At 49.5% G+C, this 23,270-nt stretch overlaps 1 protein-coding gene across 1 annotated transcript in view; it reads right to left on the bottom strand.

The window, feature by feature from the left end:
- Positions 1 to 9,348, bottom strand: part of Calb2 (calbindin 2) — a 28,407-nt gene extending 19,059 nt beyond the window's left edge. Inside the window, exon 1 of the mRNA XM_005403497.2 lies at positions 9,165 to 9,348. Within this exon, the coding sequence (XP_005403554.1) occupies positions 9,165 to 9,258 (94 nt within the window). The 5' untranslated portion in view covers positions 9,259 to 9,348. The remainder of the gene's footprint in view (positions 1 to 9,164) is intronic.
- Between the last annotated feature and the right edge of the window lie 13,922 nt (positions 9,349 to 23,270).

Here is a 23,270-nt window from a genome sequence, read left to right as displayed (position 1 = left end):
TGAGGGTCCTGATCATTTCTGACTGCTGCCAAGCATGGGGACACCTTGGCCTTGGGCTACTTCAGGCTGGGAATATTGGTGCAGGTAGGAAAAAGAGAACACAGCAGGTAAGCCTAGCACTGAGCCACGCTCCACTGAACAGTTTGAACCCAAAGAAGAAGTAGAAAAGCACAGATCTACAGAAGCCACTTTTCCCGGAATTTACAAGGAATAAGTTTTTTTTGTACTCTGCCTTGCTTGAAGATAGTTTAGCAACCTCAGGGACTCAGACTGCCAGCCCCTTACTGAACGAATAGGAAACTTCTGAACATCAACAGCCCTCTTATGGTTGGAACAGCTTTCATTTTTAAGAGGACTTTTGGCCTCTTTCTTTGATTTGGAAGATAATTTCTAATTTTTTTATTTTATTTTGAGAAAGGATTTTGCTAAGTTGCTAAGCTGCCCAGCCTAGGCTCAAACTTTCAATCCTTCTGCCTCAGCTTCCCAGAGTTCTGCAATTACAGATGTGCACCACCCTGCCCAACTAGCAAATAATTTGAGAGCTCACTACATGTAAGGCCTGTGTGGGTTGCCTTGGGGATGATGTGATATACAAAATGTAGCCCTGCCTTCTGAGTGGCCACAATCCTTTCCCAGTGACAGGATCACTGTGACACGGCAGGGCAGGATCCTTCTCTAGTGACAGAAGAAACTGAGGTTCAGAGAAGGTGAGCAACTCGCTGAGATCACACAGCGAGGCAGGACTAGAAGTGGAGGGTCCTAATTCCTAATTCTTGATGCAGGCTTCACTCATTCACTCATTCCGTATCTGTGGAGCATTCATTCTCTGTGTGCTGTGCTCCAGGCACTGGGGGCACGGAGGCAAGCTACACAGCGTCCGGTGACATCAATCGCTCCTGACTGCACGGATTTGGGGGCAGATAATCAGCAAGGAAATGCATTTACATGTGGGACCGCCAGCGTTGCGTGCGGAGGAGAAACCATAATGTGATAGAGTAGAGACGAGTTCCAGGCCTCTGGGGGCGGCTGGTCAGGCCAGCCCCAGGCACAGGGAAGAGGGGAGGCAAAGGGAGGGGTAGAATTAGAGGCAGGGAGAGGGGGAAGGGTTGGGAGGGTGGCATTGCACAAAGAAGGCCTCTCTGAGTGTGGTGGGCAGCAGGAGGTTCCAAGCCATACGAGGACACCCCCGCACGGAACTGCGGCCCAGAGCAACAAGCCAAAGGGAGCCGGGACCAAGATTAGCTGTGGGCCTGTCCCGCCAGAACTTGGATGGCTCACTGGGTGGGGCAACCAGACAAGCAGCAGAAGGTAGGGGGTGAGAAGCAGGATGCACAGGAAGGCAGGACCCATGGGGCTTCCCCTCTACTGGGGGCACAAATTCTGCCCTCCCTTGGCTTCCCTCAGGGCAACTCTCACCCATCGCCCAGAAAGCTTTGTTATAGACGGCTGGGGTACGGGAGAGGTTGGCCTACATCCTTCTAAGAAGGACCTCAGCCCTCCCTAAGTGATTTACTTCTGTGACCTTCTTACAGTGGGGTAGGGTGACTGGCCACCAAGGAAATCCCATGTGGGTGGGCATCCCTAGGAAGTGCTAACCATTGTAACCATCACTCTAACCTTCTTATCCAGCCTTGTCCCACACCGTGGGGATGCGGGGGGCTGGGTGGGAGCCAGAGACCCTGGATACTTCCCGAGCCTGCTCTTGCTTCCATGCTTCACCACCACACGCCTCAGTTTCCCCAAATTTAAGGGGAGACACTTCTTTTAACATTGAGCACAGTCCTTGGAAAGCCTGGACTGAAAGATGCTCCATGCACAAAGGCCTGCTTGTCTCTCTGTGATGTTTGTACACACAGATTTCCTAAGAGTCGAGCAGGGCCGGGTCGGAGAGGATGTAATTCAACCATCGGCTCTGTGACTGTCCATGTGCTGTTGAGCAATTCCTCCGAGCCTCAGTTTCTTCATCTCTAAAGTGGACAAATCTACTTGTGCCCTCTCTACTTTACAGAGCTATTGGGAAAGCCATATAAGGTCATGCTGTGAAAGCTTTCTGGAAAATGTGAAATCTCACATAAACGGAAGGTGTTATTTTTATATTCTCTCTTTACAGTGCTCAGAATCAATCTATGGCTGAAAGCCCTTTAGCCCTTAGGATGCCAGCATGACTGCTCTCTCTACAGCCCCGCTTCTTACCTGGAGTCACCCAGGGAGCTTTTGCACCCCCATTCCCTGCCCCCACCCCTGCTGCTTTTACTGATGAGGGAAGGTTGTTGTCCAAACTCTCCAGGTGACTCTAGTATGCACTGGAGGTGACACATTGCCGTGGAGCAGCAAGACTCAAACTTTGAGGTATGTAGAAATTACCTGGGAAGCTTATTAAAATGAAGATTCTAATTTAGCAACTTCAGAGCTTGCTTTTCAAGTGTGGTCGTGGGCTAGTCACATCAGGATTCCCGGGAGCTTGTTAGAAAAGCACAGCCCCAGGCCGCCTGCCCCCGCAGCCTTCTGAATAGGCCTGGGGTGCAGCACCCTGTCATCCGTTTCATTACGCAGCCCAGGTGGTTCTTCGACATTCAAGTGTCTGAGTAGGCACTGACTTAGTAGTGTTCATGTTGTGGTCTGCACGCAGCATCTGGATGTCGCTTGGGTGCTTGTCAGGAATGCAAATTCTCAGGCCCTACCTTGGAACTACTGAAAGCCTCTGAGGATGCAAGAGAGCCCTATGCTTGCATAAGCCTCCAGCATGCTCAGGTTTGAGAAACAGTGGCCTGGATGCCACAGCTGGCCAGTCCCCTGTAGTTCACCAATCTGCCAGGTACTCTGTGATACACAGGGTAAGAGGTGGAAGGAAAAAGTTACTAAGTTTCCTTGTTAAACTGTAGCAGAAAACAGCTGTGCGACCAGGCCACCTGGCCCTGTCTGGCACTCACATTTCTTGAAGGGCAAGGAGCCCTCATACCTCAGCCTGAAATTCTCTCAGATAGCCCGATCCCTGGGCTTTGCCACAATATTAGCTTTACTTTGCATAGTAGACACCCCTTGCAAAGAGCTTTCCTCTTCCTACCTCACCTGATCTTCACGACTCTGCCAGGTGAACAGACAGGTGCTAAGCCCACCTTAAGGAGTACTCGGAGGAGGAAGGAAACTCAGTGATGTGGCCAATAGAAGTCTCAGACTAGCTTGGTTTCCTTCTGTTTATCCCAGGGGCAGATGCTTGTCCATATCCGTGTTTGTCTGGGTTTCTTTCTCTGTCAATCGTATGCATGTGTACACACACACACACACACACACACACACACACACGTGCGTGCACACACCTCCCACTGGCTCCCCGAGAAAACACAGTAAGCCTCGGAATAACAGCTACTGGATGAAAGTTGGGGCACTGCAATCGCAATGTTTCTGGGCCGAGCTGCTTCTGGAACGTGGCTCTGGAGCCGGCTGGGTCCCCTTAACCTGTGGACAGCTGGCAGCTAAAAGCGGGGCTGAGTCCCAGGAGTGGAGGAGGCCAGAAGGATGGGGCAGATTGGGCAAGAGGGGAGACAGCAGAGGGCCAAAGAGGAGGGGGACAAAGCCAGAGCGGGGGCCCAGGTGGGGTTGGCTCAGCCAAGGAAGGCATCTGATGCAATCGGCCCAGAGAGACATCAGCCGGGCCACCCTGGAGAGCATGGTTCTTGAAGAACCTGAGCCTTGTGTCTGCTCTATTAATTCTGGCCTCCTAGGGATAGGAGAAGATTTCCCGGAGGGGTCTCCTGAGCCCTGGCAACCTCCCAGAGGGCTCAGCGAGTAAAAGTGCTCCAGTGTGGAGGGGGGATAAACAAGATGGGCAGGGAAGGATGCCAGCGCTCCAGGTTGGCAGCTGCCCAGGCTAGGCAGGCCGGAGCATCTTGTTTGTGAAAACCTGTCCCCTTGGCTGTGCCCCTGGGGAGCCCCAGCTCTTCACAGTCCTGGGGCCTCCCTCTGGCTGGTGTAATAATAATCCAGAGGCTACCCAGTGCAGAGTGGATACACTGTGGTCACAATAGAGGGGTGAGGCGTATGGTGACTATGTAAATTTTAAACATTTATTACAATGAAAGATGGATTGCCATTGAACCCCTTCAGAAAATTCCCCCTTACTTCAAACACGCCCATCCCATCATTTTCGACACTTTCCACAGCAGGTCTGGAAGTCCTCATCTTTACAAGGTGTGATCAAAAATATGGTGAATGCTACTGTGTGAAGCGGCATCCAACACAAGGGTGGGCTTGTGAAAACGTTACGGTGTGTCCTCACCCAGCTTATCCACCCGCTCTGGCACCGTGGAACTTCCGGCTCATCCCCAAAGTCAAAATGACCATGAAAGTGAACGTTTTGAATTGACTCAAGATATCAAGCCAGCTGATATACACCCAAAAGTTCTCCCAGAACTGCTACAAAAAGGGGCAGAAACGATGGGATAAGTGTGTTTGAAGGGAGGGTGTTTTCTGAGGGTAATTCAGGGCAATGTGTATTTCACTGTAATACACTGAGAAAAAATTTAACCATTCACTGTAGTTTTCTCCACACCTCACACACCAAAGGACAGTTTCAGTGGAACAACTGGGTGAGGAGTAAAGGGGGTGCAGGGAGAGAAAGAAACATATTTCCAGGGACTAAGGAGGCAGAGTAGGCAGGTAGCTTTCTCAAAGAGCCTCCAATCCTGGCATCATGTCCACATGAGGTGTCTACAGATCCCCAGAGACTCATTAGCAGATTTAGAAGAAAGCCTCGCTCAGGTGACTTTAACCTTGGTCCCAGCACCAGGCCCTGCAGACCTCCATGCGCTAAGACACAGCCGTTATTATAAATCCCATGACTGTCTTAGGAATGGCATAGTTACAGTGCCTTGTGAATGGTGTAGTACTTATGTCAGTTCTCAATATCTCCCACATGTCTTGTAGCACTGTTTGGGCGAGTCTTCGCTGTTAGCACTCTGTGAGTCTTGATCTTTGCTAGTTCCCCAGCCCTCTCCCCACCTCTGAGAGGCGCTGTGGTTCTAGCACTGTCAGCCTGTCCCAGCAGGGACAAAAATTTAGCAGGGGTCAGCATTCTGGGAGGGCCAGCCTGGGCACCAACTTCTCGATGGTGTTGCTTGTTGGTGTGTGGGTTTGGAAGATGCCTCTGTTAGGACCACTGGATTTAGGAAGAAAAGGAGGGAAAATACAGCAGAGCCCTTGGCAGTCCTTTGTAATCCTTCTCATTCTTAATTTTCAAAGTCCTCAGGTACAGGGGTCCTCAGGGGTCCTCAGGGGCCCACAGAGACAAGGAACAAGGCTTAGTCCCTGTGAGAGACTTTTGAACCCCCTGCCTCATCAGGGCCATTTGGAGGCGGACAAAGCCTGGAAGAGTATAGGCAGGTCCTGCACCTGGAGATATGTGTATATTTTTTGGCAGGGGGAAGTGTCCATTAAATTTTGTTTTAGTTTTGACATGTGAAAACATGCTCCTGTAAAATTTTCAAACACTACAGAAACTAGCTTCAAAAATAACTTTGAAAATAAAAGTTTATTTTTAATTTTACCTCAACCACTCTTCAGAGAGAACCGCTATTGTTTGCTAGTATTTTTCCAAATGTTCTCCAATGGATATATGCTATTAATTGTCAAAATGGGCTTCTGATAGCATTCTGCTATAGTTTAAAAAAGTTACACATCTTGGACATTTTTCTATGTTAGCACAAAAGCTCCGCTTAGCTCTTATTAGTTGTTTAATACTCTACTATAGACCTGACCATTATTTATTTTTTGGTTCTCGGATGATACACATTTCCCCTTCCTCCAATTTTCAGTATTTAAAACAACTCTTTAATAGGCTCCCCCAGGCATACACCATTTTGCATGTATAGAACAGATATTTTAGCCATGGAGAGTATGTGCTTGGATGGATTCCTTACTTGGTCCCACGGGTGTCTGCTTGCTTCCGGAAGAGGACCCATTTTCTCCTCATACTCTCATTGGTTCCAGAGCGGTAGCAAAAAACTAAGGCACTTCTTTTGTGAACCACAACATGGCTCCTCAGGGGTCATCAGTGGAGTTGGAGCCTGGGGGCATCTGTCAGAACCACAAGGGAAGGCAGTGACCTTTGACCTCAGCATTGCTCAGCTGCCTGGGTCTTACAGTGTGAGAAATCTCGACAGCGAAGTGACCAGAAAGCATAAAATCATGGTCTCAAACATGTAAAGGTCACTCAGAACATGGGGTGGCATGTGAAGAGCCCCAGCCCCCATATGGGTCACAGGGTGGCTTGGCTGCCATTCCTGACCCCTCATGTTGCCTTTGAGAGACATCTGACCCTTCCCAGTGCTTGGCCTTAGTGACCACAGAGAAAGAGTCCACGGTGGTGTAGGGGACTGGGAGACCAGGACCCTGGCTCCTCCTGCTTTGCTCTGTGATGTGAAAAGAAGTTGCCTCTTTGCGCCCCAGCCCCCTCTCCAAATATCTCCTCCCCCACCCCCCACGGCTAAAGATAATCCTGAAAACAATCTCTTCCGTCAAGGGCATTAGGATGCCAACTCTTTTCCCTGTTTAGAACGGGCTGAGTAAGGGTCAGCACTTCCTACCACCACCCTCTCTCTCCCTGGGACCCAGCTTTGCTCTAAGGTCTCCTTGTGTCTGTTTAGGACGCAAGTCCAGAGGGGGTGAGGAGGCAGCTCCCTCTCCCTAGTGGCTGTGATTAACTCGGCTCTGGACGCTCACTCCAGGGACCCGCTGAGCTGCGAGGGAGAGTTCTCCCAGAGGTCTTTAAGCGTGTGAGCAGCAAGACTCTCTGAATTGGAAAGAAACCCCAAGTTGCAAACAGAAGCCAGCGCTGATCAGAGAGAGGCCCAGGCAGGGCTGGGAACGTCAGGTGGTGGGGTGCTGGGCTTACCTGCAGCCTTAGGGTGTGCAGGAGGGGAAAGTAGGGCACAGAGAATGTCAAAACAAAGGTACTCAGCAAAGTGGCCCCAAAGCCACTTCTGGATCCTTTAGTGGAATTGCCATTGGCTGTTTGCACAATTTCCAGGGCACCAGCCTTCCGTCTCCAGCATGGAACCCCTTTGTCTTCCTTCTCCAATGAGTCCAGGGTCCCACCTCGGACTTTCCCTAGGCTGTGGCCCAAGGGGGCATGAGAAGTCTAGTGATGAGGAAGCAACCAGGGAGCGTGAGCTCCCCCTTCACATAGGATCACAGGGAGCCAGGGGACATGGGCTGTGGGAAGTCCTTCAGAACTCTTGGGTCTCAAGAACCCCTTTCTGGGGCAAAAGAAGTGTCTAGCAGATTCAAGGCTGAGTCTCAGGTTCTTCTGTGGGCAGATGGGAGGGAGACTTGTACCTGTCATCATGGAAAAGTCCCCTCTTTCAAGCCTGTTCTGAAATCCAAGTAGGGAAACAAGCACTGGCCAGGGGTCAGCGCTACCGCTAACTAGCTACGCAACCTTGGGCAAGCCATCTCTTGCGTCTGTCTCCCTGTCCGTACAAGGGAATCTGTCCAGCAGCCTCACAGCACAGGATAAGAAGGTGTGGCTGTTTTGAAAAGTACGGCATCTCAGATTGTACGTAACCGTAAGATGTTCGTGATTACTGAGAGGGTTATGGATGCCCTCCTGTGAAGGGGGGAAAGTAAAACTGTGGAGCTCTCCGTTCCTAGCTGACTCATCTAACAGGAGGCCAGTGGTATCACCTTGGCCGCTTGGTAACTTTCCTTGAATCCTGCAAGTCTCTGGTGCAGATAAACTGGCAGAAGCATCCTTAGGGACCGGGCATGTCATGTGGAATACTAAGAGGGTGCAATCCTATTATAGCCCGTTTCACCAAGGGAGTTCTGTTGCCAAGAGCTGGGGATGGGAAACAATCCCCCTTCAGTCCCATTTGTCAGATCACACAGTCTACCCACCTGAGAGCCAGAAGCAAGGTCCTAACCTAAGTAACCAGAGACCCAGTCCTCTGCCCTCCAGCTTTCTCAGTTGCCTCCATGGAAATGAACTTTCACCGTGAGCGTCCTCAGACATTAACCCCTGCTTCTCCACAGCTCTGCGCGGAGCATCTCTGTTTAGCCACCTCCACACCCTGACGAGGTGAGGCTGGGAGGAGAGAGGAACCCACTAAATCACCACCCAGTAACCTCTGATTCTCACCACCCTCCATCTCAGTCCCAGGATAAACACCCTGATCCACCCTGCTGCTGGGTCTGAGACGCCCGGGCATTTTGGGTGCCCACCTTTGCCAGGACCTTGGAGAGAGAAATTAGATTGCACTTTATTTCATTTTATTTTTTTTGGCTTGACGGAGAAAAAGTCTCCAGTGATATCAGAAAGCTCTCCAGGGGGCCCCTTTTATGCCCAAGTGAGATCATCATAGTGCTGGGTGCTGCCTCCCTAGCTATTCGGTCTGGCTGTCATTTTTTGGCTTGGTCAATATCAAGACCACCCTGAATGAAGTGTTGGTCACTGGGGCATTTAAGACCGTGTCTTCCCTCTGCCCAGAGATGGAGTCACCCAAAGCATCCAGGATTATCATCAAGAAGGAGCAGGTCTGGGGCTGGCACCCCGCCACACCCATTGCCGACATGGTTAGAAAATCCACGCCTGTGGATTTGAGATTGTGTCAAACCAAGCCCAAGGGGGTATCGGGAGCCCCTACATGCCATTCTGCACACCTGCTTCCGTCCAGCCGGCCTGGGGCAGGCAAAGCTTTCCCCCTCAGGCTGCCCAGCTTGCCCTGGGCTCCCGCATGGTGAGAGGGCTGGGCTGGCACTCAAGAAAGGGGACTTCAGGGACCAGGTGAGTGGGCTTGAGACCTGTGGCTGCAGCAGCAGAAGGCTGGAGGTTACCTGGACGGAAAGGTGGGGCGGATGGCGGGGGGAACCGCGAGGACCCTCTTCCTGCCCAGGCCTCCTCTCTGGGGACACTCCTACTTGCTGAGAATGATAATGCAAAAGCCGGTGGGTTCTGTGCGCCCCACGCCAGGAGAGAAAAGTTACTGACACTTGTCACCAGAGCCGCTGCATGTCTCCCAAACTCGAGATCCCGACCCCAGCGAGCTGGGCGACCAGAACGCTCTCCGGGGGACAAACGCACACCTGCGCGCCCCGAGCCATCCCCTCTGTGCCTCCATCCGCCAGTCCCCTGGGGGCCCTTGGACACAGAAGTTGGGAGCTCTACTGACCGTCTGCGTCAAAGTGCTTCCAGATTTCCAGGAACTGGGACGCCGTCAGCTCGGCCAAGTGCAGGTAAGGGGGCTGCTGCTGCGGGCCAGCCATGGCGAGCCTCTCGGAGACCTCAGCCAGCACTGCGCTGTCTGTCGCTCGCTCTGCGCCGCTCGGCTCTGACACTCGCGCTGGGGCCGCCGCGCCACGCTGCCTTTATATGCGGTACTGGGGTTGCGCCGCACTCGGGTGCCGGCAGGGGGCGCGCGCGCTCAGGGAATCGCGCAGGGGCGCGGCGCGACGGGGGCGGGGGGCGGGCGGCGGGGTGCTCAGCCGAGGGTCCTGGGGTCAGCACGTACGCGCTGAGGCTCCTCTGCACGCACCAGGGACCCCCGGAGGTCTTTTCATGGAAACTAGGAGAGGCTGCCCTTCCTCTCCTTCCCTCGCTCACTGACCATCTTGAGTACAACCACTACCAGCAGTAGCGGTAGCAGAAACAGTAATCACGGTAGTAACTATGACAGGACGGCACGAGGGGTGATGCTGATATAAACTGGGAAGACATTTCAACCACAGGCTTCGGACTTTACCAGGTCTCGCTCATGCCGCCTCTCACCTGCCCTTTCCACAGCGGGAAGAGCAGCGACACTTTTCTAAGGCAGGACTTGAACTGTTTAATGACTTGCTCCGCAAATAAGTGGCAGAGCTGGAATTTGAATCCAGCACCCTTTTCATGCTCCCGTGGCTCCTTAAGGGAACCCAGACTTCCAGAGAAGCCAAGACGGCTCAAAGCTCTGCTGGGCGGAGCTGGAATCAGAGAAGCCCAGGGAGGAGAGAGATGGGGAGGGGTCTTGACTTATTTCTCTTCTGAGCGCCTCCCTCTCCGCCCCCTGGTTCCGTCTCAGCCTGGTCATTTGCCCGGGGCGTGGCAGAGCTAGCCTTGACAGTACCATTCTTGACCGCGCCCACCTAGGGATACTGTAGGAATTTGCCTACCCCAGGGGGGCAGAAAATGTCCAGCCCCGACTTAGACAGCTGCTGAGCTGGTCTCAGGAAAATAGAAGCAGCTACTGCAAGCACATGCTAAGGAATGTCGGAGGCAGGGAATGGGCTGGGTGGCAGCCCCGGGGGTCTGTGCTGGCCTGTGGACGCCTGGCCCCCTGAGTGACAGACGGCACCGCGCCTCCTCTCTCTCGTCTCCCCCACCGAGCGCTGCGCCACCAACCCGTGCTCATTAACAAGTGCTGATGAGTGTTAGCTGAGCCGCTTTCCAAGGGACAGCGAAACGGAAGGAGGTAAGCGAGAATCAAAAGCAGGGCGCTAGGCGAGAGGGGACCAAGGCTGAGGCAGAGGGAGGCGGCTGAGCAAGCCAGGGTGCGGCTTCCAAAGCCGCCTGGGTTTTGCCCAGGGCAAATGTGGTCAGAGGTATTACTTGCGGGAAGGGACGAGGGGAGAGCGGCCCGAAGAAGCTGGCTGTGGAGGCCTCTGTGCACCCCGCGCCCCTTGCTGCCAAGGGAAGACCAAGGCTGAGAAATTCACCCAAGCTGGTCAAGCAGGGACTCTAGAATCAGGCTACTTCATCTGAATCCCAGAATAAGCCCTGCTGTGTGACCTCTGGTGAATTACATAACATCTCTGTGCCTCAGGTTTTCTCTTCTGCAAAATGGGAGTGTGGGTTCTACCACTTAGAACTGTTCTGAAGATGAAATGAGTCCGTGCTCCTCTATGGCACCCATGATCAGTGGTGAACTTGGCAAGAAATCCCTGGGTAGCTTCCGGCTCTGGGAAGGGCTGGGACAGATGCTGTCTGCGATCCCAGGGCCCTGACCACTGCGGGACACAGCCCCTCGAGGGGCCAGGCTCAGTCTACGGCTCTGATGCCTGTCTGTCAGGCTCCTCTGTCTCACTTCCTGCCATTCCTCTGCCCAGGTCTGTGGGTGAGGCTGCTTACCCCTCCAGTGCCACCAAAACCCGGTATCCTGCTGCCTACTTCCCAGAGCTCCCCGGAGCAGGGTGACAACTGCAGGGTGACTACCGTGCCCTACACTGCATTGGGACAGCCTGCATCGTTCATTTGGAGTGCATCCTTGGAGTTTGTTTCCGGGGGCCCACCCCTGCCTTCCCAGACATGCACTCACGGAGGGACTGAAGAGCCCACACAGCCCCTTGTCCCTGTCCCCAAGCTCCGTGCTGTCGTCACTTTTAGGAGCTACAAGTCCCTGCTCTGGAGTCAGACAGTGGCAGCTCTAAAACGTACCCACCGATGGTGAGGCTTGGCCAGCTGTAGGACCTGCTTGAACCTAAAACGGAGGTAGTAATAACACTAGTCTCACCAGGTCAGTGTTAAGGACCAAAAATGTAGTCAATGGGCATCTAGCAAGAATCCTGGCTGCCCTAAGTGCTAAATGAAAAGGTGAGTACTATCAGGGACACACGCCATGGGAGGAATTTTCCTTATAGTTCTAAAAGAGTGATACTCAGGCCACAAGTGACAAGCCCTGAGTCAGTCGCCTGTGTGCCAGGGTAGCTCACTCACCTTCCATCTCCACCAAGGCCATGGGCTCTAAAAGTGGAAGCCTGAGCACTGAAGCACTTCCTATGGGGTTCTTGGAAGCCAGAGAACTCCTGCAGGGCCTGGGGGGTGATGCAGGGAGCGGGCAAGTGGCCACTGTGGGCCACTTGGTCCCCAGTAGGCTGAGACAAGCAGAAATCTGGAGTCTGGGTCCATGTGAAGGCAGACTGGTAATTGTTTCAGGCTGAGAGCTGTCTGAAGGTCTGTGGAAGCTGCCCAGACTGTCCTGTCTTGAGTCTACAGGGAGGCTGGGGTGACTACAGTCCTCTGCAGCACTTGGGCAGCTCCTGGGAAAGATGCACAGCGTGTAGATGAGGGTCAGAAGCTGGCATGTGTAGGCAGCGTTGAACCATGGAGCTGGAAACTGCTCCACCCAGACTTTTGCTCAACTATACAGAAGCCTTCTAGTCCTGACTAAATCCACTTTCTGGTGCTATGACAAATACTTAGGTCAGCAGTTCATAAGGAATAGGGGCTATTTAGGCTGTGGTTCTGGAGGCTGGGAAGTCCCAGGGCATGGCACTGGCATCTAGTGGGGACTTCTTGTGGTACCATGTCATGGCCAAGAGCATCACATGGCCAGACAGAGCATGCGTGCTAGCCAATCGGACCTCTGTTTTTTGTTTTGTTTTGTTTTTGAGGCAGGATCTTGCTATGTAGACCAAGGTGATCTTGAATTTTGTAATCCTCCTGCCTCAGCTTCTTAAGTGCTGGGATTACAGGCATGCACCACCACATCTGGCCCATCCATCTTCTTCTTCATAAGCTCATGCCATCACAAGGTCCCCATCCTCATGTGATATCATCTAACCTTAATTACCTCTCAAAGGCCCACCCCCAAATGCCATCAACATATGAATTCTAGGGGCTGGGGATTTAGCTCAGCGGCAAAAGCGCCTGCCTGGCATGCGCAAGGTCGTGAGTTCGGTTCCTAGTACCGGAGAAAAACCAAAACCAAAAAAAAAAAACAAAAAACAAAAAACATATGAATTCTAATCAGATTTCTCACCCTACTAAGCTCTTACCACGGCAATCAAATTCCAACAATAAATCTGAGGGCAGACATATTCAAACCATAGCACTCCCTTACCCTGAGACTAGCAGCAGAAGACAAAAGCATTGTTAATTTCCTACCACTTTGTAACTCTGTATTGTCTATACTGTTCTTTTGCTATTTTGTAAAAGGTTATCTGTCTGTTAATGTTTTCCTCCTTTTATTTTTAAAATAAAAAAAAAAAACCAATGGTAGTGCTGGTGACCTCAAGGATAGTTTTTGCAGAGAACTCTCATGGTTGCTTCTTTGCTTGGTCCTCACCTTAGCCTATCAAGGGTGCCGTGCAAGAATCGGGTGCATCGGGCCAGGGATATGGCTCAGCAGCTCAGCGCCTGCTTAGCAAGCACAAGGTCCTGAGTTCGATTCCTGGTACCAAAAAAAAAAAAGAATTGGGTCCATTTTAAAGTTGAGGAAAACCCAGGCACAGAGAGAGTAACACCCAACCAAGACCTGGCAGGGACAGGATATCAAGATCACTTGGCTCCTCCAGTTTCCAGAGCTTATGGCCTCCCTGTGAACAGGTGCCAAGCTTCTGGGGGTGATAGCTGTAAGAGTCTCCTCAGAGAATCTTAGAGGTGCTGGCTACTAGCACCACGGGGTCCCTGCCAGTGGCAGGAGTGATGTCATGTCCACTGTTTCTACGATGTCCATGGTTCTCTGACAGCTGGCTCCTCTCCTCTCCAGAAGGGGCAGACTGGGCACCACCCTCTCCTTGGCATCCCAGCCAGCTCGCTGCTCCCTGGATGCTGCCAGCCGACATGAGGGCTTGATAAGATGACATCACCAACTGGCTCTCTTCCTTGGACCCCCGGAGTCATTTCCCAGGAAGGTAGGAAGGCCTGGGGATGGACAGTAAGATGGTGGGAAACCAAAAAATAGAAGACAAACAACTTTGCAGCCAGATCCCACCAGGCTGTGGTAATTGGCAGAGCTCCTCAGAGCACCTGGTGTTACTTTGGAGCACATCAAAGGAAAAATCAGAAGCCTAACTGGTTCCTCCCTCTTCCTGCAAATGTTTCTTTCGGATATTGCTTCTTTGGTCTTTATAATGGTCAGGCCTGGTGACTGGGGTGCCAGAGATCTGGCCTCGCTTCTCAGAAAAGAGGATGAAAGGGATGCAGGAGCCCAGCGGTTTCCATGGAAACAGATCGAGGTAGTGGGGAGAATAGAGTCCAGAGGAGCCCAGAGATAGGAGCAGGACTTTGAGTTCCTCAGTCTGAAGCTTGAGATCTGTGGACAAAATACCTCCCTGTGGGCAAAAGATTTGGGTCACCAGGAGAGCAACAGGAGGAGGATGGCAGCCGTGGGGGGCTGTTTAGTGACCTCTCACTCAACAAGCAGGGACGCAGGGGCTGAGAGCTCAGGCTGCGGAACCTCGCAGGTCTCTTTCAGCTCCTAGATCTGCTGCTTCCCGGCAGTTCTGCACATGTTGGCTGTGAGGTTCTGGACAAGGCGTCCACCCTCTCCAAGCTTTGATATACTCATTGGTAAAATGCAGATTGTCTTTGTAAGTACCTCAGAGGCTTTTGTGAGCATTAAGTAAGGTGATGCATAGGAGGGGTGATGCGGAGACCCGGAGCATAAGAAGCAGATGTTCTTACAAGTGGGAAAACTAAAAGGAAGTAATGGGGAGTGTGATCTAACTGGGGTGGCCCATCCCTACCCGTCAAAGCAGCTGGTTCATTTTCTAGAATGTAAAGGAGCTGCTGGGTTCCCTCTATATTTACAGGGAGTCTAGTGTGCAGCTGTGAGCCACCTTGACACCATGAGTGAAGCATCTAGAGTGGGAAGAGGCGGTAGAGGGCACAGAGTGGAGACTGAGGATGCAGCCTGTTATGGTTTGTATCTAGATGTCCTCCACAAAGCTTCACGTGCCCATAGGTGGAGTTTCTCGGAGGTGGCTGGATCACGGGTGTGTGCTGGATTAAGGTGGTGTGAATATGAATTAAGGGTGTGACAACTCAATTAGCCTACTGATTGGTTTAGCATGATTCTAGATGTGGAAATGGAAAGGCCAACCCTGGGTGTGGATGGCACCACTTAAAAGGTTTGTAGCTTGAATGGAATAAAAGGGAAAGGGAGACTTGCTGCTGCTGCTGTCTACCCCCTCTGCCATGGACTGTTTCTGTGCTGTGATGCCCCTCTGCCCTGCCTCGGAGCCAGCCAACTGTGGGCTTCAGCCTCTATAAACTGTCCTCTTTCAACTTGTGGGTGTTGGGTATTTTATCTCAGCAATGAGAGAAGTAACTAAGACAAATCCATTATTCCAAAAAGCAGGACAGGCAGACTGTAAGACTTGGGGTCAGAAGTGATATTTGAACTGCTCCATCAAGCTAGACCTGAAGTACACTAGGACTTTACTATTATGAATGGATATATACTCGTTAGCACTCTCCCGACTCCTAATGAAATTGAAAGGAGCACTTCTAAACTCATTCCTGGAAGTTAGTCTTACCTTGATTCCAATACCAGACAAATACACAAGTGGAAAAAAAAATTACAAGCCAATCTCTTTAATGAACACAGTCATGAAAGTCCTCAACAAGATCCTGGCAAATAGAATGCAACAAACCATCAAGAAGATCATACACTGGGCAAGTACTTTGAAGATAACAATATGTACTACAACAACCATTGTTGATTTCCTGTCATCTTGTTTTGAAATTCTGTCATTTTTATTGTTTTTTGGTTGTTTTGTTTTTGTCTTTGTTTTTGTGATTTTGTTTTTGTTCTTTTCTCTTTAAAATAAAATTTAAAAAAAGAGATCATACATCATTGCCAACTAGACTTCATCCCAGGGATGCAAGGATGGTTCAACATATCCAAGTCAATAAATGTAACACATCACATGAAAAGAAGGGAGGACAAAAATCACATGATCATCTCCATAGAGGTAGAAAAGGCCATTGACAAAATCCAGCATTTATGATAAAGACCCTGAAGAATATAGGTAGAGAAAGACTTCATCTCAGTCTGATAAAGCTCATTCATGATAATCCCAATATCATATGAAACTGAGAAAAAACTGAACTCTTTCTCTCTAAAATCAGAAAGATGACAAGGATGGCCACTATCACTATAATACAATAGTAGTATAGAACAATTATGCAACAGAAAGAAATAAAAGGGGTATGTTTAGGAAAAGAAGTCAAATTGCCATCATTTGAGATTATATGATCCTTTACATAGAAGAGCCAAAAAACTTCAACAAAAGATTCCTAGAATTAGTAATAAAATTCAGTGATGTGGCAGGATACAAAATCAAAACACAAAAATCAATGGTGTTCTTGTATACCAATAATGAAGCCATCAAGAAAGAAATTAGGAAAACAATACCATTCACAATAACATCAAGAAAAATTAAATACTTAGGAATTAACCTACCAAAGGGAGCAAAAGACCTCTAAAATGAAAACTACAGTGCTCTAAAAAATGAGATTGAAGAGGACACCAGAAAGGGGAAAGCTATCCCCTGTTCCTGGATAGGCCAGACAAATATTGTCAAAATGGCCATGCTACCCAAACTGTTACACACATTTAGTGCAACTCCAGCCAAAATACCAACAGCATTCCTCGCAGAGCTAGAAAAAACAATCCTAAAATTTATATGGAACCAGAAGAGACCAAGAACATCAAAAGCAATTCTGAGGAACAAGAGCAAAGCAAGAGGGAACACAATTCCAGATCTGAAGCTATATTACAAAGCTACATTGATTAGAAACAGCATGGAACAGGTGCAAAAAGAGATAGGAGGACAAATGGAGCTTAATAGAGGATTCAGAAAAAACTCCAGACACATTCAGCCTTCTGATCTTGGACAGAGTGTCCAAAAACATGCCCGGAGGGAAAATAGCCTTCTTTAGCAGGTGGTGTTGGGAAAACTGGGTATCCACAAGCAGAAGACTGAATCTAGACTCATATCTCTCACGATGTACTAAACTAAAGTCAAAATGGATCAAAGATCTGAACAGTAAAGCAGAAACACTTAATCTGCTGGAAGATAAAATAGGTAAAACTCTTAAAGACATAAGCATCAGCAAGGACTTTCTGAATAGAACCTCACTTGCACAAGAACCAGCACCAAGAATCAACAAATGGAATTATATCAAATTAAAAAACTTCCGCACAGCAGAGGAAAAACCAACAGTGAAGAAAAGGAGTAAAAAAACCAACAGTGAAGAAAAGGAGGAAAGAACGAACAGAGTGAAGAAACAGAGCAGGAAAAACATTTTTTGCCAGCTATGCTTCGGACAAAGGACTAATATCTAGAATATATGAAGAACAAAAGTGAGACCTTCCCTAAATAAAAGACCCAATCAAAAAATGGACAACTGAAATGAATAGAGACTTCTCAGAAGAAGTACAAGTGCCCCCCCCATACATGAAGAAATGCTCAACATTATGGGCGATTAGAGAAATGCAAATTAAAACAACACTGAGATTCCATTTTCCCCCAGAAAGAATGACTGCTATCAAGAAATCAAACAATAGCAAATTGCAGCTCGGCTTCAGGAGGCGGTGCTTCTACACTTCAGGGGGTGGTGGGAACATGAACTAGTACCGCCATTATGGAAATAATATTGAGATTCCTAAAAAAAACTAAAACTAGAAATTCCATTTGACCCAGCCATTCCCCTACTAATTACTTCCCTGAAAGAGTGAAAACATCTTATTATAGTGATATCCATGTTCATAGCAGCATAATTCACAATAGCTCCATCTTGGAGCCTGTATGTCCATCAGTGGAGGTTTTCTCTTTTTTAAATAGTGATAGTACCATACTCATAAGTGAAATAAATCAGACTTGCATGTATAAGCACCATATTGCCTCACTAGTATAAGACCTGCAAGAGTGAATAAAAACTAGGAGGTATGATAGACATTGTGAAACGAAAGGAAAATGCTCAAAAGTAAAGGGCAACTGGGGTGTGGGAAAAGAGAAGGGAAAGAAGGGGAAATTATGTAAGTACGTATATACAGGACAGCTGACATAGTTGTACTACTGTCTTCTATTGCTCTACAGAAAGGAACAGTTAATGATTACCTGTTTGATCAATCTTGTATGTCTCTATTTGTTTTCTTGAGAAATCACATTGAAGATATCAATAAGTAGTACAACAACCATTGTTAATTTCCTACAACTTTGTCTGTAACTCTGCTTTGTTTGTATTGTTCTTATGCTATTTTGTAAATGGATCTCTGTTAATATGTTTTCCTTCTTTTATTTGTTAAAATAAAAAAATAAAAATAGTGGTAATTATATACCATGGAGTACTATTCTGCTATGAAGAAGGATAAATTTCAGGATAAATTTTATCCTTCTACAAAGAAGGATAAAATTCAGAAGGATAAATTTATAGGAAAATAGATGCACCTTGAGATGATAATGTTATAGCAAGTGGAATGAATTAGATACACAAGCTTAAATATTGTATGGCTTTTCTCTTAAAGAATTCCAAAGTATAAATACATGAAAGAGCAAAATAAAAGATAGATAATAGGAAGCAGGGAGATAAGACTTTTGCAAATGGGCAGGGGACCAAGAGATGGAGGGATGTGTGTGTGTGTGGGGGGGGGAAGAGGACATAAAAATAAACAAGATGTGTTATGTATGTGTACCTGCTCCGCATGAGTAATGTGATCGTTGTGTACTGCAAACATATACTAGTAAAAATAAAAATTAAAAAATATGCTTACTCATTAGAGTTTAAGCCTGTTAATGGCAATTTGCTTTTATTTACAAAGAAAAAGGTCTGAATTAGTCCACTAAAAGGACAGGTATCCTACAGGCGCCAGAATGGGGAAGTGTTTAGGAAACAAAGCTTCTCTCTCCTTTCTCTTAGAGCACCGGGCCGGGCCAGTTCTTCAGAAATCCTGTCTCTCTCCATAGCAGCTTGGTTTTCTTCTCTCCCAACTAATATATGTCCTCACAGTCTGGCCTTTCACAGCCACTGGCCCCCAACCTGTCCTCAAGACCCCATAGCTTGCATTTCCGCCAATAGTTGTGGCCTCTCTCTCTCCCTATTCCAGACTCCCGAGGAAGGACCTGATTGGTCAAGCTCGTCTTTTCAAGTCACGCCATTCACCATGGCTGCTGTGCATGGCCACCAGGGTTGGGCACTCAACTCTTGGTGCAGCCAGCTGTGACTGGGGGCAGAGGGGCGTGGGGGCAACGTGAAGAGGGCCCTATTTCTTTCAGGGCTGCTGCAGGCATGGTGGCATTAATGACACCTCTAGCATTCAGTGGTCAACACAGATAAATCTAACAGGCAAGGGAATGTGTTTACTATAAACTCGGGTAAAACATACTCTGACCCCTGAACCCAAATATGAAGGGAGAGTCTGAGACAGAGGTCAGCAAAATTCTGTGTAAATGGCTGCAGAGGCAAATTTTTGTCTTTTGTTTTATAGACCGTAGAGTCTCTGCCAGTATAACACAAAGGCAGCCGCAGACAATAAAAAAGTGAAAGAACATGGGTCTGTTTTAATAAAACCTCTTTTACAAAGTCATGCAATGGGCTGGGTTTGGCCTGTGGGACATATTTTGCTGACCCTTAATCTAGTAGAGGAATTCTAAGTTCTTTCTGACCTCTCCAAACTTTTATTTCTTCTTCATGAAATGGGGACACTAATAGAATTCTCATGGAAGGGTAATGCTACAATGCTTTCAGAATGCAAGGTGGGTAGATTGGTAGCACCATGGCTGGCATGGAGCAAAGAGATGCCAGCTGCCTCTGTGCTCTTTATTCTTGGAGGGGGATCTTGGACAGCTAGATTCCAGGCCTACCAACTGGTTTTATAAATCTAGGAGTCCTTCAGTCTTCTCTGGGCTGGGCTGAGAGCTAATAATGTAGCTCAGTGGTAGAGTGCTTGACTAGTGTATGTGAAGCCCTGGGCTCCATCCTCAGCACCACACACAGGAAGGGAGGGAGGGTGGAAAGATGAAAGGAAAGAAGGGAGGAAGGAAAGGAAGAAGGAAGGAAGAAAGGAAGGAAAAAAGGAAGGAAGGAAGGAAGGAATGAAGGAAGGAAGGAAGGAATGAAGGAAGGAAGGAAGGGTGGTGAAAGACAAGGCCCAGGCAAGGAGGAAAAAAGGAAATATAGCAGCAAATGAACCCTAGTATGAGGCTGGCTTGGCTCTGCTTAGGAACCTGGCAGGGAGCTTGGGCCTGATTTACAAACAAATTTGCTCCACTTCCTGCCAGAACAGAACTTCCTGGTGGCTAGGAATTTGGATCCTTATACTCAGGATGGAAAAAGAGTCCCTAGTGGGATAATGTCCTGCTTCCAGGATTGTCCAGGAGGCAGCAGGAATAGTGGGATGAGACTCTAAAAGATAAGGGTTGCATCTCATTGATTTGTGAGTTCATTTAAAATTTTATTCATTCATTCTATCCCCAAAATATTTATCAACCATCTACCTTGTTCTAGGTACTGTACTTGGCCCTTGAGATTCAATGGTTAAAAAGCAAAAAAAAAAGAAAACCCATAAATAATCCCTCCCTTCAGGAGCTTAAAGTCCAGTGGGAGAGATAGATATGGGTCCAATCAGACAACTGAATATATAAGTGAAAGCAGAGTATATAACAGGTATCTGACATGAGGTAGCATTTTGAGGCCACCCCGAGAGTGAATAACCAGAGGGAGGTGGTGTGTACCCTGCGGATTTGAATCCACACACAGATAATGGATTGTAGGACAGCCAAAGGGACTGGAAGGCAGTGGGGGTGGGATGCTGTGGCAGGGGTGACCCTGAACCTGTGGCCCAGGTCCTAGGGGACTGGGAGTTGTCAAAGGGTTTTCTGTTGGGAACAAATGCGACCAGAATTGCTTTTTACAGGCTGTCTGGGTGGAGCTAGGCTGGAGCCTAAGTGGAGCCAGGGAGACACACGGGGTGGCTTCTGTAGCCGTCCAGGAGGGACGGCTATGCTTCAGACTTGGGGAGGGGCAGTAGTTGTGGACGGAAGCGGCCAGAGACTGTTCAGGCCGCAAAGAGGGTTTGGTGAAGAGTTGGGTATGGAAATGGAGGGAGAAGGAGATGATTTTATTGGTGTAGATGCCTAGGGAGGGGGGTGCTGGTGCAGGACCCCACCTGAGAGGGAGACTCCCTAGTTTTGTTGGATGTGTTGACTTTGAGGTCACTTTGAATCAATCTGATATGGACTAAATGTCTGTGTCCTTACAAAATTTCATAAGTTGAGGCCTAATCCCTAACGCGATGATATTTGGAGGTGGTGATTTTGGGAGGTAACTAGGTCGTGACCCTCCACGGAGGGGACTGGTATCTTCCACATGATGATGCAAGAAGAGTGCCATCTGCAGGCCGGGAAGGGAGTCCCCACTGGGCCCTGGACCTGACCTTACCTTAGTTTCAGACTTCCTGGGCTCCAGAATTGGGCGAAATGCATTGCTGTTGTTTAATCCACTCAAATACAGCAATGGCACATTTGTTATAGACTCAGGCAAAGGGAATATGTGGACCAGGCAGGTGAATTTCCAGACCAAGAGCCTGGGCAAGAGGCAAGTTTGGGAATCCTTGAGCCTAGGACTGTGCACTGGGGGACCTGAGCTGGGTTGCTCTCTGCTCCCCGACTGCTCTGTGCCCAGTCTCCCTCGGGAGAGAGGTGATTGCTCCAAGGGTGAAGCACTCATGGCCTTGACTTCAAGCCTTGCATCCCTCACCCACAGAGAGAGGGGAGCTCTTCCTGAGGTGGACAAGTTGCCAAGTACCATAATGGGCAAGTCTAAAGTGTTTCCTCACCATCATCTTCCCTTCCCAGCAGCATGCGGGCACCAGAGGAAGCTCGGACCAATCATGAGAAAACAAAGGAACTGTGTTTTCCTTGCACAGCTGTCTGAGTGAATCTGTGAGGCTGCTTTGGCCAGTCCTTGCTGTGTGTCCCGACAGAATGCAGGTGGGGATCTTGTGTCTTCTGCTTATTACTTTCCCCGTTTCTCTCAGCTCAGTCTGTGGCTGACTGCACTAGGGCATTCATCGTGGGATGAATGATAGAATGAATGAAGGAGAAGAGTGGGAGGGAAGGTTTCAGCAGTTGGAAAGTCAAGACCCTTCTGGATGCTCTAGAAATGACCCCTCACATGGAGTTGCCAGCTTGGCTCCTGGCGGTTGAGTGCCGGGCAGGGAGCCCACACAGACTGCCTGCAGGAGCACAGCTGCTGGCCCTGCTGGGGGCCGTGGGCCTGCTGGTGAGGAGGAGAAGGCTGGCTCTGTCCCTGTGCTCATTCATTATCCCCCAGGCTGGCTCGGGGCTGCTGCCCTGCGTTGCCTTCCTGGTTACGTCACTGGGAATCCCCTTACAGGTGGGCCACAGGAGGGGGCTGGAGGTGAGCTGCCTGGCCCGGAAGAATCTTCAAATCTGGCTGTGACTGCTGGTGGTCAGACGCAAGAGCCAGAAACCTGGGCCCAGTTCAGCCCTGCCAGGGTGAGCAGGTGACAAATAGCAAGGTCCAGAAGGAAGAGAGGGGACGGGGAGAAGGGCAGGAAGAGGAAGTGCCTGTGATTTTCCAGGAGCACCGGAGCCAATTTGTGATGTCGTGGCCTGTGGGGTCCCCCATTCCCAGCAGATGCCAGTGGCACCGTGCCCACATCCCCCGTAATAATGTGCACCATTTGCCAGCTGTGCTGGGTGCTGAGGTTCACAGCTGCACCATTCTCTGGAGAATTGTCACCCAGCCCAGAAAGGCTCATCCCACCTCCCCTGCGGGACAGCCCATAGCTGAGTGCCGGCAGATGGAGAGGTCAAGGCCTGGCCCTTACCTCATGCTGTGGTACGCCCCTGGGGATAAGGCCAGGGCACCCTTGCTTGGCTTCCTCCCCTCACTCCACCCCTCAGTTCTCCTTCATGGGCAAGTCTAAAGTGTTTCCAAGAGTGGACCCAAGAGTCAAATTCATCTCTCACAACGTGTTGGTGGCCCAGCTGCCTGGGGTCAGACCTGGGTTTCTGAAGTATCCAGAACCACAAGTGTTTTCACAGGTGGGCAGGAGCTCCCAGGATCTCTGCTGTCAGCGGTACGCCAGCAAAGTGTCCCAGTGCTGCCATTCATTGGCTGCATGTACGTGGGCCAAGATCCTGGCTTCTTAGAGTGTCTACTTACTCATGTGAAGGCCTTGGGTCCTAATACAGCTTCTCAGGGTGGCCGTGAGGCAGGGAGGGCCAGGGCAACCCAGCTTTGGAGCCAGACAGACCTGCCGGTTCTGGGACCTGGAGTGTTGCTAACTTCTGCAGCCTCTGATATCCTATCCCTAAGTTGAAGACGACAAGAGCACCGCAGGTGGCTGGCAGGCTCTTCCTAGAGAGCCTGGCCACTGGGCAAAGCGAGAGCTTTCATAACGCCCAGTGCAGACTAAGTACTCAACTGAGTACTAAGTACTCAGTTATTGAGGATAAGAACTCAATAATTATGTGATAAGAACAGAGTGTGTTCATTCTGTTCATTGTGAGAACCATTCACTGGGGCGATTCTTCTAATGTTGGATGGT

This window comes from Chinchilla lanigera, unplaced genomic scaffold (genome assembly GCF_000276665.1).
Source record: "Chinchilla lanigera isolate Chin_1 unplaced genomic scaffold, ChiLan1.0 scaffold00083, whole genome shotgun sequence".
Taxonomy (NCBI): Eukaryota; Metazoa; Chordata; class Mammalia; order Rodentia; family Chinchillidae; genus Chinchilla; species Chinchilla lanigera.
Note: the sequence above shows the minus strand (reverse complement) of the source record. Positions and strands in the feature narration are given on the sequence as shown.